This window comes from Pinus tabuliformis, chromosome 4_2 (assembly GCF_031772625.1).
Source record: "Pinus tabuliformis cultivar Carrire ecotype Pingquan chromosome 4_2, CPIR1, whole genome shotgun sequence".
Lineage (NCBI taxonomy): Eukaryota > Viridiplantae > Streptophyta > Pinopsida > Pinales > Pinaceae > Pinus > Pinus tabuliformis.
The window spans coordinates 294,430,905-294,446,714 of NC_142304.1; the positions used below are offsets into that span (position 1 = coordinate 294,430,905).

At 36.2% G+C, this 15,810-nt stretch overlaps 1 protein-coding gene across 1 annotated transcript in view; it reads left to right on the plus strand.

Moving 5' to 3' along the window:
- The window catches only part of LOC149169151 (mitogen-activated protein kinase 4b), a 71,789-nt gene extending 67,313 nt beyond the window's left edge, over window positions 1-4,476 (plus strand). The window contains exons 3-6 of the mRNA XM_089428586.1: window positions 724-861; window positions 2,930-3,262; window positions 3,429-3,612; window positions 3,797-4,476. Coding sequence (XP_089284712.1) covers window positions 724-861; window positions 2,930-3,262; window positions 3,429-3,612; window positions 3,797-3,969 — 828 coding nt within the window. The 3' untranslated portion in view covers window positions 3,970-4,476. The remainder of the gene's footprint in view (window positions 1-723; window positions 862-2,929; window positions 3,263-3,428; window positions 3,613-3,796) is intronic.
- Window positions 4,477-15,810: the final 11,334 nt, after the last annotated feature.

Sequence of the window (15,810 nt, forward strand, 5' to 3'; positions counted from 1 at the left end):
TAATGCCCATGCCTAACACTGATATGACACGTTGCACAAGCCGACCTAAATATAATATCTAATAAGTTCAAAAAATAACAACCCAATATGGTTTCAAGGTTTGTACATTTTCTTAACTCAGACTTTTTAAAGTACACAAGGATTGGCATCTCAATTTCTTTTTGATCCCCCTTGGGGCTTAATAGATCCAGAGATTAAGATGGATCTATGCTGGTTTTTATATATTTGCTGTCAACATTCCCTTTTAGCCTGGAAATTGGAAAGGTACCTTTCAGCCATCCCTAAAACTCGTCTCTTTGTTCCTTTGTTCGAAATACCTTAAAAGTTCAGTCTCCTACCATGTCTCTAAATTATTTTTGTTTTTGTTTCCCTTCAATTTTATTTTTTCTATAAATTTAACTTTGTAATTTTAATTTCCATTGAGTTATTTGTCTATGCTTCTTTTAGTGGTGAACTGTATATGTAAATTTCTCTGTGGATTTCTGTGACTACTGTCATTTTGCAAGTTGTCCACTGCAGTTTGTCTAATTCTGAAGGACTTCCAATCCTACTTATGATAGGTCAATTTCACGTTTGTATGTAAATGAATAAGCTTATTGTTTGTTCAACTGGAGTGATATTTCAAAGATCTTACCCAAAATTGTATTCATGGTAGAAACCGATATTTTTTCATAACATTTCTTCAGAATGATGTTATTGACAATTTCTTTTATTGTGGTACAGATCATTGCAATTAAAGACATCATTCGGCCACCTCAGAGAGAAAATTTTAATGATGTTTATATTGTATATGAGCTCATGGATACAGATCTCTACCAGATTATACGCTCCACTCAACCATTAACAGAGGATCACTGTCAGGTTTGCTGCATTTTATGGTCATGAAGAGAATTATTTATGTGACTTTTCCGAAAGTGGATATTTTATTTTAAATCATGTTTTGAAAGAGTGGAAACAGAACTGGAAAAAAAAAACTATGCAGATGAAGTTAGTACTGGAAACATGTGAAATTTTAAACCAATGTTCCGTCTACCACTAATCTGTCACATTCACATCATTGAACTGCATTAATACCAAATCCTTTGGACAGTGCAAACAATCTCTCTTTGCATTTTCTCTTCAGATGCATAGTTAGATTATTAATCCCAACTTATACCCTCTCCGTAGGTTAAAGTAAGCAACTTCTACAACTTATGTGTTGGAGCATATCAATGATTTAGGCTTCAGGCAATAGCCTCCTTATAGTTCAATTGTGGAGGTGCTATGAATTAGGTTAATTTCCACGGTAAAAATGCTTATCAGGGTAAACATACTTAATCTTTTTAAGTGACAATGAAAGCGGTGGTGAAGCATTATCTGCACCAAAAGCTTTGCCAATCCGGAAAGTGGCTTTGGAGTGTAAGTCCTTAGCTGGATGTGCTAGTGTCCTCCCTCACTGTGGTATTAACATCAGTGGCAGTATCGATGTCTAACATCATGCCTTGTGGGCTCTCTCTGGCTTGTGGTTATTATCTCTGTGATGATTTACAAGCTATTACTCCAGTAGCATCCCTATGATGGGGATTTGTTCCACATTTATAAGTACTCTATTCAACTGAAACAAACTAGTTAAACATGTAAAATTTAAATACATAGGCATTACTTGCACCAAAAGCTTTGCCAATCTGGGAGCTGGCTTTGGGGTGTAAATCCTTGGATTGATGTGATAGCATCCTCCCTCACCATGTTATTGGTTACCACAAAATCTAGCAGCCAAGTGCAAAGCCTCACTAGGAAACCTAGGTCTTATGGCAACAAATAGATCAGCCACCATTGTCACCTCAATGGCGACTCTCCTGCTGTTTTGTGGTGATATTATCCCCGCAAGGGAGGCTTCCCTAGCAAGACTTAAAGTATTGTAGTGGACCATATTCAATTCTCAGGGCACAAAATTTCTTCACACAAACCTTGCCTTCAAATGTCTTTCTAGCTGATGATTTATAAGCAAGCTACCACACTTGTGTTGTGGATGTTTGTAGCTCAGGTAGGTACTTTTGCATAGGCCTAAATGTAACTTAGCGTAAGTTTAAACTTTGGAAAAACACATAATTATTATGTTGGCTAATTGAGTTAAATAAACTTATGAAAAGTGAAGTAAATTACTTTAGTGATTATGTTTTAATCTCAGTCATTGATCTCAAGTGAGGCGAGATCTAATCTTGGCCTCAACCACTTTGGAGATTATGGTTATGGATTTAGCTCAATATAAATTTATAAAAGCAAGGCTAAAGAGAAAAGAAGACTGCCAACTGAAATCTTCTGTTTTCCTATTTGCCCACTGAAATTTTAAGTTTTTTCATATTCTTCAGTGATTAGGACCAGAATCCAATTATTTGTAAAGTTTGTTGTCCAATTGTTAATTGGAAGTTGTAGACTTAGGGATCTAGCTTTGCTAAATTCACAATTGAGAAAAATGAAAATTGCACTAAATTATTTCCGCTAAACATTGAAGCTGGTACACTCTTTTTTTGGTTTGGCACTTCTGTTGTAAGGTTAGTAAACTGAGTTGTATGCCATAATTATCAATCCAGCTTGTCCTGAGATGTTGCTTAATGACTTTTCAGCTGGCAGAGTCACTCATATTTCAACCAAAGCAAATTCAGTGCACCAAGGCTTACATTTTAGCTTATCATTTGTCAGCAGTCCACTTTCTCTTGTGAAGCTATCTTTGCTTTATCAGTATTTCAATATTTGGCTGCTCTGGATAAGTACAATATATTTGCAGTTGCTTCATATTGAAGTGGTTAAGGGTCTTCACTATTAGCCATGCGGTGTTGGTAGGAACGTTATCTAATAGGAAGTTAGGGAAATATCCATTACAACTTGTCAACTGCATTATCTGTCAATAATAAGCATGGTTATGCATCCTGACATGGATGTCCTTTTGCAGTACTTCCTATATCAACTATTGAGAGGGCTGAAGTACATACACTCAGCAAACATTCTGCATAGAGATTTAAAACCCAGTAATTTGCTTCTAAATGCAAACTGTGACCTAAAAATATGTGATTTTGGGCTTGCACGGACTACTTCAGAAACGGACTTTATGACAGAGTATGTTGTTACTCGCTGGTATCGTGCACCAGAACTACTATTGAATTGTTCCGAGTATACAGCAGCCATTGATATCTGGTCAGTGGGCTGCATTTTTATGGAGATACTAAAGCGGGAGCCCTTGTTTCCTGGTAAAGATTATGTTCAGCAATTAAGGCTCATCACTGAGGTAAATGCTTATTCATTCTTTTTTTTTATGAAGATGGGCAAGTCTACGCTTAAAACATAAATTATTTGATGTCAATGATAACAATTGAGATACAAATTGAAAGGGGCTGCTTTGCCTATCTTAAATCATCAGATGCTGATTTCTTCTGTGTTTGGTTTCTTAACAGTTAATTGGTTCACCAGATGACTCTGATCTTGGCTTTTTACGGAGTGACAATGCTAGAAGATACATCAGGCAACTTCCACAGTTTCCTAAGCAACCTTTTTCTCAGAAATTCCCTAACATGGCTCCAGCAGCTGTAGATTTACTTGAAAAAATGCTTGTATTTGATCCAAGCAAACGCATTACAGGTATTTTACTTGTTGCTCCTATAATTGGCTAGTTATTATTCTTTTCAGATGTGCTGTGATGGCATCAGGTTTTTTGCCTCAGAGAAGGGAAGTTCTACACTGAAGATGTGCTATATGATTTTAGTTTTTCTTATCTCATCTCCCACTGAATCGTGATATATGTTATTATTGTGTTGCCTCTCAGTTCAAGAGGCCTTGAGTCACCCTTACTTGGCAAGTCTGCATGACATCAATGATGAACCCAGCTGCCCCACTCCTTTCAACTTTGATTTTGAGCAGCCCTCGTTCACCGAGGAACATATAAAAGAGCTCATTTGGAGGGAATCTCTTAACTTCAACCCAGACATGATGCAATAGCTGGAGCAGACGGGCTTGATATTTATCTTCTAATTCCTCTTTACTGGTTATGTTATTATGTTTCTGCAAGGCAGTCCTTCTCTTGGTTTGTTATTGCCTTCTGAAGGTTTGCAGATCATTGTGCAGGTGTGGAAACTTGTTTTATTAGAGTTAGGTTTGCTGTTATTCTTTGGTGGTCTGGTAAAAGAAAAGGAATTGATGGATATGCTTACAGATCGATTGTGAAAATTGTGTATTCCTAATCTGAGCCAACTATTGGCTTCTACTTTATTATCATTGGACATTAAAATGTAACTGGGAAACTTAATAATCTAAAGTAAATGCCGAAGGAATTTGTAAGTTTTGTCTTGCAAACATGATTTCATACATTTGGATTTGCAAGTGTGACAAATTAGTTGGAAATGGTGCCATCTTTGGCACTAATAACATCGCTTGGTATTTTGTACACAGCACTCTTGAAGAATTATATAATCTGGGAGTTATATCCGTAACTGGAAATTTGGAATATGGGAGTTGGCCGTATGGCTGAAAATTTCAATAATATTTTATTTGGGAGATGGTCGCAGGAGTTAGGGGTCGCTTTATTGTGCTCTTCTTTATTGCAATGTATACGTTGGTCTTGATGTCCTGTAATTAATTCCTTAACCAATGTATGATTTATGGTGTAGAATTCTCAGTTAATTGGTGGAAATGAACAAAGAAGATTGCTTATGAAAGATATGCCAACACATTTTAATGGTTTTGATTGTTTGGAGCAGTTTTAGTACTACTGTAATGGGCAGGCAAGGAAATTTAGGGTCTTTGGTTGTTTATGTCAACAAATTTCATGAAACTGAGAAAATATGAAAAAGTTGAGGTCATCATTGATAGTGTTACAGAAAAACCAGGATCTCAAAATGCCAACTCTGATGAAAATATTTATAAAAGCAGGGAAACCATGGAAAACACGTAAATAATGAAGTTGTGCTATTAAAATGCCACTGGAGGTGCTTGTAAATTGAAGTAAGCTTTTCTGAAAGTTATTTACTTTGTACGAACTGTCTACTTTTAACAGTATGGATTGTGTTGATAAAATGTAGTGTAGATTGTTCACCAATCTAAGATTTTGATGCTAATGCTGGTTATTGAAGTACTGAAAGGACTCTTGAATTTTCAACAAGATTATAGAGCATTTGAGGGTGTGCAGTCACTCTGCGTCTTCTGTGTTCAATGTGAATTCATTGGAACGACCTAAGATGAGTATACATGTGAAATCTTTATGAGTGGAGATTGCAGATCACTTTGAAGCCAGTAGAGCACAGACCTCTGACTTTATTGATGTGTTAAACAATCAAGATTTGCATCAACTTATTTTCTAAATCTGAAATTGGCAGTGGTGGATTCCTATTTGAAGTCATACAAAACATGGCAAAATGGTATTTTGTAGTGAAGTACAGCTAATGTTTTGGGTAAGTAGTTATTGGGACTACCTAAGAGTTCTTCACAAGTCCAAAATCAACATTTTTTTGAAGTGGTAAATAAAATTGTGGTGTCACGAACATGTTGAAGATACAGTGCTTGAGATGCAACTCGCTAACAATTATCTTGTACCTATGAGGTCATGTTTTGTATGAATATCCTTTATTGGTATATAGTGAAGACAATTCTTTTGCTGTTTTGTACCACTGTTTTAAGAATCGGCTGGCTTGGAACCGATTCAGCCAAGTTGGTCCAAGTCAAGGCCTCACCGGGTCGACTCGGCCATCAAACTGGTTTGGCCAGCTTGGTGACAGTGGCCCGAAAACTCAAAAAAACAATGATTTTTTTTTACTCACTTTTTGGTGAAGAGATTTGTGTTAAACGCTGGTGGACACATGAATTCCACATTCGCTGACTGTTTTCATAGGTTGTTTACTTGTTCACACGGCTTCCTGTGGCATGAATTGTTTAGTGCTTGAAAATAGAAAGTGATGAGTTTGGTGCTGACCATTTGATAGGATCTAATGTTGTGAACTTTTTGCCAAGAACATGAAATCTTCTAAGAATGGAGCAAGACATCTGTTGCCTTCATTGTATAAAATTCCTCACGCCAATCTGTGACTATGTGAATTTCTAAGTAAACAATGATACTATCTAAGAACCATGTAATAAAGAGGGCACATGAAATTGAAATTCTGATCAGACATGTGATTCTAGTTAGAATGTTTATAGGTGCAATTCTCTTTTGGAAGATGGCAGTTTATCTTTATACATATTACAAAGTTGATGGGAACAAACTTGAAGTTGCCCCAAGAGATCCTAAAACTAGAGAATAACCACAAAATATTCTATGGGGTGTAGATGGGTCTATCATGACTCATGTAGATGTGGATGTAGTTTGGCGTTAGGGATCCTATATCTTGATCTGTGTTACATACAAATTGCTTTTGTAGCGCTTCTCATGAATACATCTATTAATATCCATCTTAGTGAGATGGTCTAAGATGATTGATGAGGGTACACGATTAAAAATGAGTTACAAACTATGAAGCATGTAGATATGCTACCCGTGGTTGATCCAGATGATCTTGGCTCCTCTAGCAGTAGCCACTAGCCAGTGGTACTGGTCACAGTTTAATTTTGTTGTAGAGACCATTTCTAGCCTCCTTGGTTATGCGTTTTTGTTTTGATCTCTATATCATCATCATGTATGTATTGGACAGTGCACTGGGTGCCATTTTGATATAATAGATATATTCATGAACCTACTTTGATCATATGTTGTCTTTTATCTATATTATAACGTTGTGTATTTGGAAACATGAATGAAAATCTTTACCAATAGTGTTAGTTCTCACTCATCATAGCAAAAGACATGAAATTCAATCCTGTGACAGCTTTTGCGTTCAAATGACAACAAACTCCAATCGATCATAAGGACACCATTAAGAACATTCATACCGACTCTGAGTCAATAGTAATTCTGACTTGCCTTTCTGCCCTTAAATAGATGAATATGCACTAGAAATAACTTTCGAGGTTTCTTATGAATCACAACAGTAAGCACCTATAACAATTTGCATTGCAGCCTTAATTAAATCAAAGGTTTCATACTGTGGTTACGTACTTGCTTCTCAGTCCTTCTTCAGAGAAGAAAACAACCCTATCTTGGGCTCAAATGCATCCTTACTATTGTGGCTTGACTTCGTCCTCTTACAGGCCGAATCTTCCTCCCTTGCAACTGCTACCCCCTATTGATGGAGCGGGGCAAGGAAGAAAAACTCTTTGGTGCCTTGTTGCAATCCCCCTCGGTTGTTAAATCCCTTATAACAAAACTTTTCCCAAGATCTAAACAATCCTAAATCAGACCTGGAAACTTTTCAAACGCTGCTGTAATATCTTCTTAGATAAATACATTAACAGGCCTTAAATTTAGCCTTAAACATGCCCAAGGCTTGGCCTTAGACACCCCGAAGTTTTCCATAGAGAGGGACCTTAGACAGCCCGAGATTAGCCTCAGGAGAGATTTCTGTCCAGCAAAAATGATTATACAATCAGACAAGCCCACAAAATAGTCTGAATTCAACCTTGAATTTCATTGTAACCTTGCCTCAGAAGTCCGAAATCTATCTCAAAAGAAGAGGCCGATTTATGATTCAAAATTGCCGAGCAACCGATATATGCCACAAAGGATGCGAGTTAGGCCACAAAACGAGCCATTAATCCATACTTAGGTAGCCTCAGACTGTAGCTTTCGGAGCAACGGAAGTTCCACCTCAAAAGATGAAACAATCAAATTCAATTACCCTCTTAGCCTCAGACGGATTTCAGAGCAAATTTATAAGATAAAGCAAGTGAAAAAGATGCTTCTTGGAGGAGAACTGAGCCCTCTCTATATACTGAACCAAGGGGGTTCTAGAAGGGGCCAACTTTCCCTTAAAGCAAGGAGCCGACCCGAGTAAACCTCAAAATTTAAATGTTTGAATTCAATATTTAAATTAGCTGATTCGATCTCCAATAAATTCGAGATTTCTTGAAGGAACCGACTTCCTTTGCAACAATATACATAATGTTTTGAGGGTTTTAAAAATCCTTTTGATATCAATTAAGAATTCTTTTTTGAGGACAACTTGGTTGCTCAAAACCCACCAGAGTTATTCAATATTTTCTCAAATATAATTTCCAATAATTGATCAATTATAAAGCTGATTTATATCATTCATTTGGGGGCATTTTAACCATACTTTCAAGGCTCCAAATTTGATAGGGCATATTTCCTTGACTGTGAAGAGTTATGTGCCATGCCATTGAAGAGTTATGTGCCATGCCATTTATCGTTAGAAATGACACTGAGATTTATCATCCTATGATGGCTTTGCTTTCAAGTTCATTGATTTTTCCATTCAATTTCTTCATGAAATACGGGGCATCATGACCATACCATAAGAGCTTCTAAACTTTCGGACTTCCTTCAAGGGTCTTTTTGTCCATTCGAGCTTCCAATTAATGCAATCCAATGATGTATATTAAGAGTGTTCAAAAACTGACATTGGCATCAATGACAACACCATTCGACATTAGATAATATAAGATGACATAGATTATATAAATAATTCAAATTATTATGCATATTTCACAATATATGAAAATATTAAAGTGATACTAATTAGAGGATATTAACAATGTCTTAATACACAAGTTATAATAGAAATAACTTTTATTGAGCCTAACACAATGCAACAAATTAGGTTTATGTAAATAAAATGAACAATGCTTTTTCTATGAGTTAAAGTATCACTATATTGACGGCCTAAAATCTCCAACCCAATAATCTCCCTAAGAGGTGTTAATCACACTTCTAGTCTCATTAGGAGTTAATTGACATTTTCCTTTTTATTTAACCAATCTCCTTCATCTTTCTTGATAACCTTTAATAGACATAGTTCATTTTTACTATTTTGTACTATAGCTTAATAACTCTCCAAATGTTATATCAATTAGGAATATTCCACTTACATTATTTTAAATCATTAATTAACATTTAAAATTAATATTTTTATTAACACAATTATTATCATAATTCATAGCAATAAATATTTTAAAATTCAAGCATTCTATATACATACTTTTAATAATACAATAGTTCATCACAACTTTGTTAAATAAAAAGAAATTAAGGTTGAAGTGAATTATAATATGGTAAAAAATTTCAAAGTTGAAGTGCATTATAATAAGGTAAATTTTTATAAGGAATATTGATTTAGAAATATCCATATTTATGCATTAGTTGTGTTTTATTTAGATATTTATACTAAACATTTTATCAAATACATTTTTAAAGACACTGGTTATTGGTCTCGTCTTATTTTATTTGGTAAATTAATTCAATGTTAATATGTTAATGTTATTTATTTTTCTTAACAAGAACCAGTATGTTGTGTTAATTCTGAAAAAGGAGTGAGGCTTGGAAGCTTGAGTACATAGATGCAAAAGAAGAAGATAGATTCTAAGATAGAGTTGTCACTTGACTACTATTTACTTTTTACTAGAATCTGATTCTACTATACTAAGACAACACAAGTACATATTTGCATTTCATAACTAGAACCAAAATTGTTTTAAGAACTGATTATGCATTCTTTGCTTTTTGTTTGTTCACCCTCATTTGGCCTGGTTGATGGACTTATCTTCTCCCGCAACATGATATTGATATCTGTTGTTTGATTCACTCACATTTTTGGTCTTCTGTTCCAACAAAGAAATTTTATGTTCTAAGGAAGCAATTTGACTATGATGTGCAAAGACAATTTCTTGCAGCGAAGAGATTGCCTTCTCAAGATGCCTATAATGCTGATTGTTCCTATTGGGCGCCTCCCTGAGTAAGGATGATTTTGCTTGCAAGCTTCCCAATTTATGAGATAAAGGCTTCTTCACATTGGGCGTTCCATTTCTACTGAAGGTCTTTGGTTCAATCCAACTCTATGTAGAGGCCTTCACATTATTTGCAAGAGGAGTCCAAGGATCTAGAGGGATCCATTTCAAAGGGAAAATGAACAAGAGTGAGCTTGGGAGCGAGGAGCGGTTAGGGGGAGCAGAGTGAATGGTGAGAAGGTGACTGGGGATAGTGTTTTAAGATTTGGCCGGCTCGGAACCGACTCGGCCGAGTTGGTCCGAGTCAAGGCCTCACCGGGTTGACTTGACCAGTGAACTGGTTCGGCCGGCCGGGTTATTACTGAGCTAACTGAGTTGTCTAACAACTCGGCCGGCTCGGTAATAACCCTACCGGCTCGGTCGAGTTTGAGCCTACTCCGCCGGGTTGGATGACAGTGGCTCATGAACTAAAAAACAATGTCTTTTATTTTTTATTTTTTTTTGCTTTTGGGGGAATCCAAAGTTTTCACTATGATACTTTAATGGTCTTTTGTCCCTAAATAAGTTTATCTCGTTTGATCTTGAGAGGTTTGTTTAGGTGGTATCACACATGTAGTAGAGATTCCTTAAGGGATAGCTTCGTTCTTCTTCAAAACCTTCCAATAGGTTCTTTGTTTCTTTCTTAAAGCAAAATTAATTTTGTGGCTCCCACCTTGGCCCTCCAAAGATGAGCATCGAGCCTTGAGTTGATTCCACGTGATGCTACACCCTTTGATGAGCCTCCAAATGCTAAAACACTAATCTTAAAAGTTTGGACATTGAACTATTTGATGATATGCCCAAATGGATTAAAGATGACCCCCTGGATGGCCTTGACCTTGTTTTGGTGGATGGTGCCTTCTTCCAAAGCACAAATGATGATGGTTATCATTAAGATGACTTAGGAGGGCTACCACATCTCTCTTTGATGCCAATGCTTACCCTTAGGGGTGCCATGTCATTCACATGCTTGAAAAGGGTGACATAGGGTCTCTCCTAGATGACATCATCGTGGAGGATGCACCTTTTGAAAATGTACACATGCACTTTGGGACTTTCTTGGAGTGAGGAACACTCTTGTACCCTTGTATTAGTTCCTTGATGACTTACGATCTATTTTGGAGGTTAACACCATTTCTAGCCTCCTTGGTTATGTGTTTTTGTTTTGATTTCTATATCATCATCAGGTATGTATTGCACAGTGCACTGGGTGTCATTTTGATATAATGGATATATTCATGAGCCTACTTTGATCATATGTTGTCTTCTATCTATATTATAATGTCGTGTCTTTGGAAACATAAATGGAAATCTTTAAAATTATGTTTCTTTATAGAATTTATTATTATTATTTAATGTATTTTTTACAACGACCGAGTCATTGGAATCGAGTCGACCGAGTCGGAGTCAGAGTCGGAGTCGATGCTCGGCCGAGTCAGAGTCGGAGCCGGAGTTTTAAAACATTGACTGGGGAAGGCGAGATATGTAGCTCAACTTGATCTACTTGTGTGTGAAGTGCAGGAGGCTCAAGAAATTGTGATCACAATTCAAGATGACGTGAATTAGGGAGGAGGATTTCCTTGGTGATTTGATATGAGAATATCGCCCTTTTGAATTTTTTGAGAGGAGAGATTTTGGACTCCTAAACATCCTTTCCTGAGGGTGAAGCCTGCGGATGCCAGATATGGATGTGACAATGTTGGGACTTGGTAAAGATAGAACATGTTCCAACATAATGTTGGCGTCGAATCTCATGATCATGGGATAGGAATGAACCCTATTTCAACGTTGATCTGATCTTTGCCTTGAATTTTTTGGCATGCTCTATTTTTCCGTCTATCTGCAACTTTTTTTTGCCCTCTTAAAACATGATAAAGGGAGACCCCATCCAATCGTTATAGGTGGTATTAGATATGGATTAATATTTTCTCTATCTCTGCATTGTTAGGACTAGATCCTTTGACTAATTGAATTATAAGAAGGAATGAATCACCTTGAATTATGGGGCGGACTATATGTTGTTCTCGAAGGATTATGACACCCAGAAGAAGGGCATAAGCCTCTGCACAGTTGTTGTTGTTTGTTTCTTTCCTAAGACCCCACTTAAAGGAAATTTCTTCTTCTCCTCCAAAATTGGTGATGATATCCCCTGCGCCAACCTTCCGTGTGTTATTTTTGGATGCTCTATCAAAGAAGAGGTAAGTATACTTTACGCTTTGATCAAGTTCTATAAGTCTTGTTCTTTCAACCGAATTTTCCACTTTGGTAGAGTAGAAAATTCCTTTGGTTGACTGAGAATGTCGTGGCTGGTTTTTGGAAAGTGGAACCAATGTAGCTCTATTTCTCAAAGGATTTTTTGGTCCAATTTATTGTTCCCTTTTGATAGTATAGATTCTGTTGTTAGGCCCCAATATTTGGCCATGATTTTCCTTTGTTTTGGCTTTCTTGACTCAAATATACTCTTGTTCCTTGCTAGGAAAATTTACCAACAAAGGGTTGCTGGAAGGGTATGCCAGAAACGTCTAATAATAATCTTCTTTTGAAAGGGTAGGGATCATAGATGATGTTCCATTGGGTGAAGAATTGAGGTAAAGGAAGGATAAAGTTTAGATGGACTGGAAGGGGATGGATTAAATATTTCCAACAATCTTGAGAGAAGGGGCATACGAGGAATATGCGTTATAATGATTCTCCAGAGTTCATGCAAAGGGGTTATCTTGAGGGGCCTTGAATGCTACACTTCCTTAAATTTAAAACAATCAAGATTTCCCCCCAAGGAGAGTCCAAATGAATGCAAAGGGGTCATCTTGAGGGGCCATTGAATGTTGCATTTCCTTAAATTTACAATAGTCAAGATTTCCCCTTGAGGAGAATCCAAATGAAGACTTTGATCTTAGGTAAGCTTTCTGATTTCCACACTGTTTTCCAGGATGGTTAGGCTAGTTGTTGGATCTGCTCCTCTTGTAGCACCCCGTATTCACTTTTGACAATGTAGTCTTTCCGTGATAAATTCCACTTGAACCCAACCTTTTCAGTGTTTGAGGTTGGGGCAACACCCTTTAGGATTTCTATGAGTAATATCCAAAGATGTGATAATCCAGCTGGAATGGGGGGGTTCAGGCCTTCCAAATGGCTCCATCTTGCTCCCAAAGAGAAATTTGTGCTAGGTGAGAGATACCTTTGGTAGCACACCAAATCCTAAGAGGCTGAAGGGTAGGAAGGGTGGAAAATATATGCTTACCTAGAATAATTTCTGTTGGTGTCCAAGTGTGAATGCTGTGATTCAACCCTTTACCACATTAATATGTCAATGTGGGTGCACACACTTTTCAAGGTAACATGCAAGGTATATGCAGGAGCAAGGTTACAATCTTACATTGACCAAGGGTTTGTGACTAAGAAATTAAAGTATCGCTGTAACAATAACAGAATTGGATTGCAAAACTTAAAAAGGCATTCACAACAATCTATGTAATATGCAACAACAATAAAGAGATTGCAAAACTTAAAAAGGCATTCACAACAATCTATGTAATATGCAACAACAATAAAGAAAATACAAGTAAAAAATATACATAAAAATGACAAACGCATAACACCTGATCAAAAGAGTGGGCCCAACTCCTTGGTCAAGGTTGTGCTTAACTCACATATTGAGAAAAATATCAGAAGGCTGGAAATTTCATTAACAAGAGTTCCACTATTACAAGGCTCAATTCTTACATCAGCTAGCCCCCCTTTCTCTCTGAATTGTGTCTTTTAAATATACAAACATCCAAAGGAAACTTACAACAAACTGATCTCAATATTCAAGATGAGATATGAGAGATCTGTTCATCATGATTCAGCTGGAACAAGTCGAATTTGGTTATTACAATTGGGCAATTCTGGAAAACGCCCGCAACAACAAATATGCAAATATGTCCTTGGAAGAACCTTGATTTTCTCCCAATGCAAACCGAATTTCTTGAAACTACCCATTGGGAAACTGATTTGGTCCGTTCTGAACAAAGCCCATGTCTCGGATTTTCCAGATTCGTTTTCATTTGCCCAAAACGTCGAACACAAAATTGTCACTTCTTATGCCAACGAATTCCTAAGTTGGAATATCTAATTATCTGTTGAAGACCAAATCTGCAATCTGAAAGAGATCTTGGAGGCTAAAATCATGAGTGAGGTTATAACAAATGAATAAACCAAAATCATGCATAATAGTCATTAATTATTAAAAATAAATGAGATCAGATATTATTTGTTCTCAAGAGCATAAATAATTATGAAATGAAATTATATAATAAATTATGGTAAATAATGTGATAAAAGAATAGTGGAAATAAATGAAATGAATGTTAATAAGTGGTAATAATAATGACAAATTAAGAGCCCAACATTCAACCAAATTGAATATGTTGCATGCCCACACGCAACCCAATGCCTTTGTATAAAGTAGAGGAAATAATGGTTTGAAAAATATGAGTGAATAATGCTTAGTCTGTGGTTTTTTTTATGACATTTTCCTAAATTTTTAATAAATCAAACACTCATGTTATTTCACCTCAATTGTTGCTTTCAACAAAATAACGTGGAATGACATCTATGGATTAACATTTGTTGAAGCTAATGTAGATTAAGCTTGTATAAGTGATAGGAAAGGTGGAAGCCATGCAAGCTCAAAGAAAGTAATCAAAAAGTGTAGCAGGATTTCCTTCCCCCAAACTGGTTAGTTTCCCTGTCATCAAGATTTCTATAGCACATCTCATGAGTATCCTCAATTAGTAATTCATCAGGATTCAAAATCAAAATTAGGCCTCTTCATCCTTCCCCAAAATAATAGTAGTGTTGTTAAGCTAGGATTAAATAGAGATTGATTGGGTAAAGCAACTATTTTTGGTTAAAGATATGAAACTTGTAGAATAAAGGGATGATAGATTAGATGATACAAAATGTCAAATATCAAATATCATAAAAGTTTTATCCCTAACATGTAAAGTAAATATTTGTAGCTCAATAATAGATATAAACCATAACCATCATTATCTACGGACTGATTAAATATTACCCCATGAACCATGAGTTCTAGCAAACCTTATATATGCAACAGTGACTTTATTGGCAGTTAGTTTTGAGAAAACAAGGTAACCAAGTAGATCATAGTATTGAATTAACTTCTATACCATAGGCATGGCCACTGCTGTCCCATCTATTAGAAATAAGTACATAGTTACAAAATCATTTCAATTTACTTAGATGTCTACTGAAGATCATTGTTCTGGCTTGGTAACCAGTTAATAACAATGCCATTCACGGGAACTAACAAAAGTGAACAAGTCGGCTCGTGATGAGACCTCTTGTCCTTCAGTTTTATGACCGAAGGCCATTACCCCGGCTTGGTGACCAGTAGTGGTAATGTCACTCTATTAGGACCTATGATCATGGTAGGTCGGCTCGTGATGAGACCTCCTATCCTCCAGTTGACTATTTATGTTTAAAATTTAACTATGGTTATTGTTAATCAACAAAAGATCACTTAATAGATGGGGTGGAAAGCTAGCTCCTTAAGAGCTAGGGATGGCGTAAAACGTTTTATAGTAACTATTTTCAACTCGCGTAATTTTTCTTCTCAAATACTAATAACCTTCAAATGACTGTTGATAAATATTCTTTTCTTTGTTAAGATTAGGGTTTGAGGAATAATTCATTAGATAGTGATGGAAAGATTTAAGTACAATTTTGTGGTCATCACCATAAATTTTACAAAATCAGGGATTTGAAAAATTAGGAAAGTTAAAAGTTGCCATGATGAAATCATTTTTTCATAATTATTCCTTAAAAAATAAAATTATGTTTATAGAGAAACAAAGATAAACTGACTACCTAGTCATTATGTCAAAGAGGACCTAGACAATTAAATGTATTTCCCCATTCACCAAGTTAATGTCGTCGTGCATGATTCAAGTTCCAATGCGTGTGGAT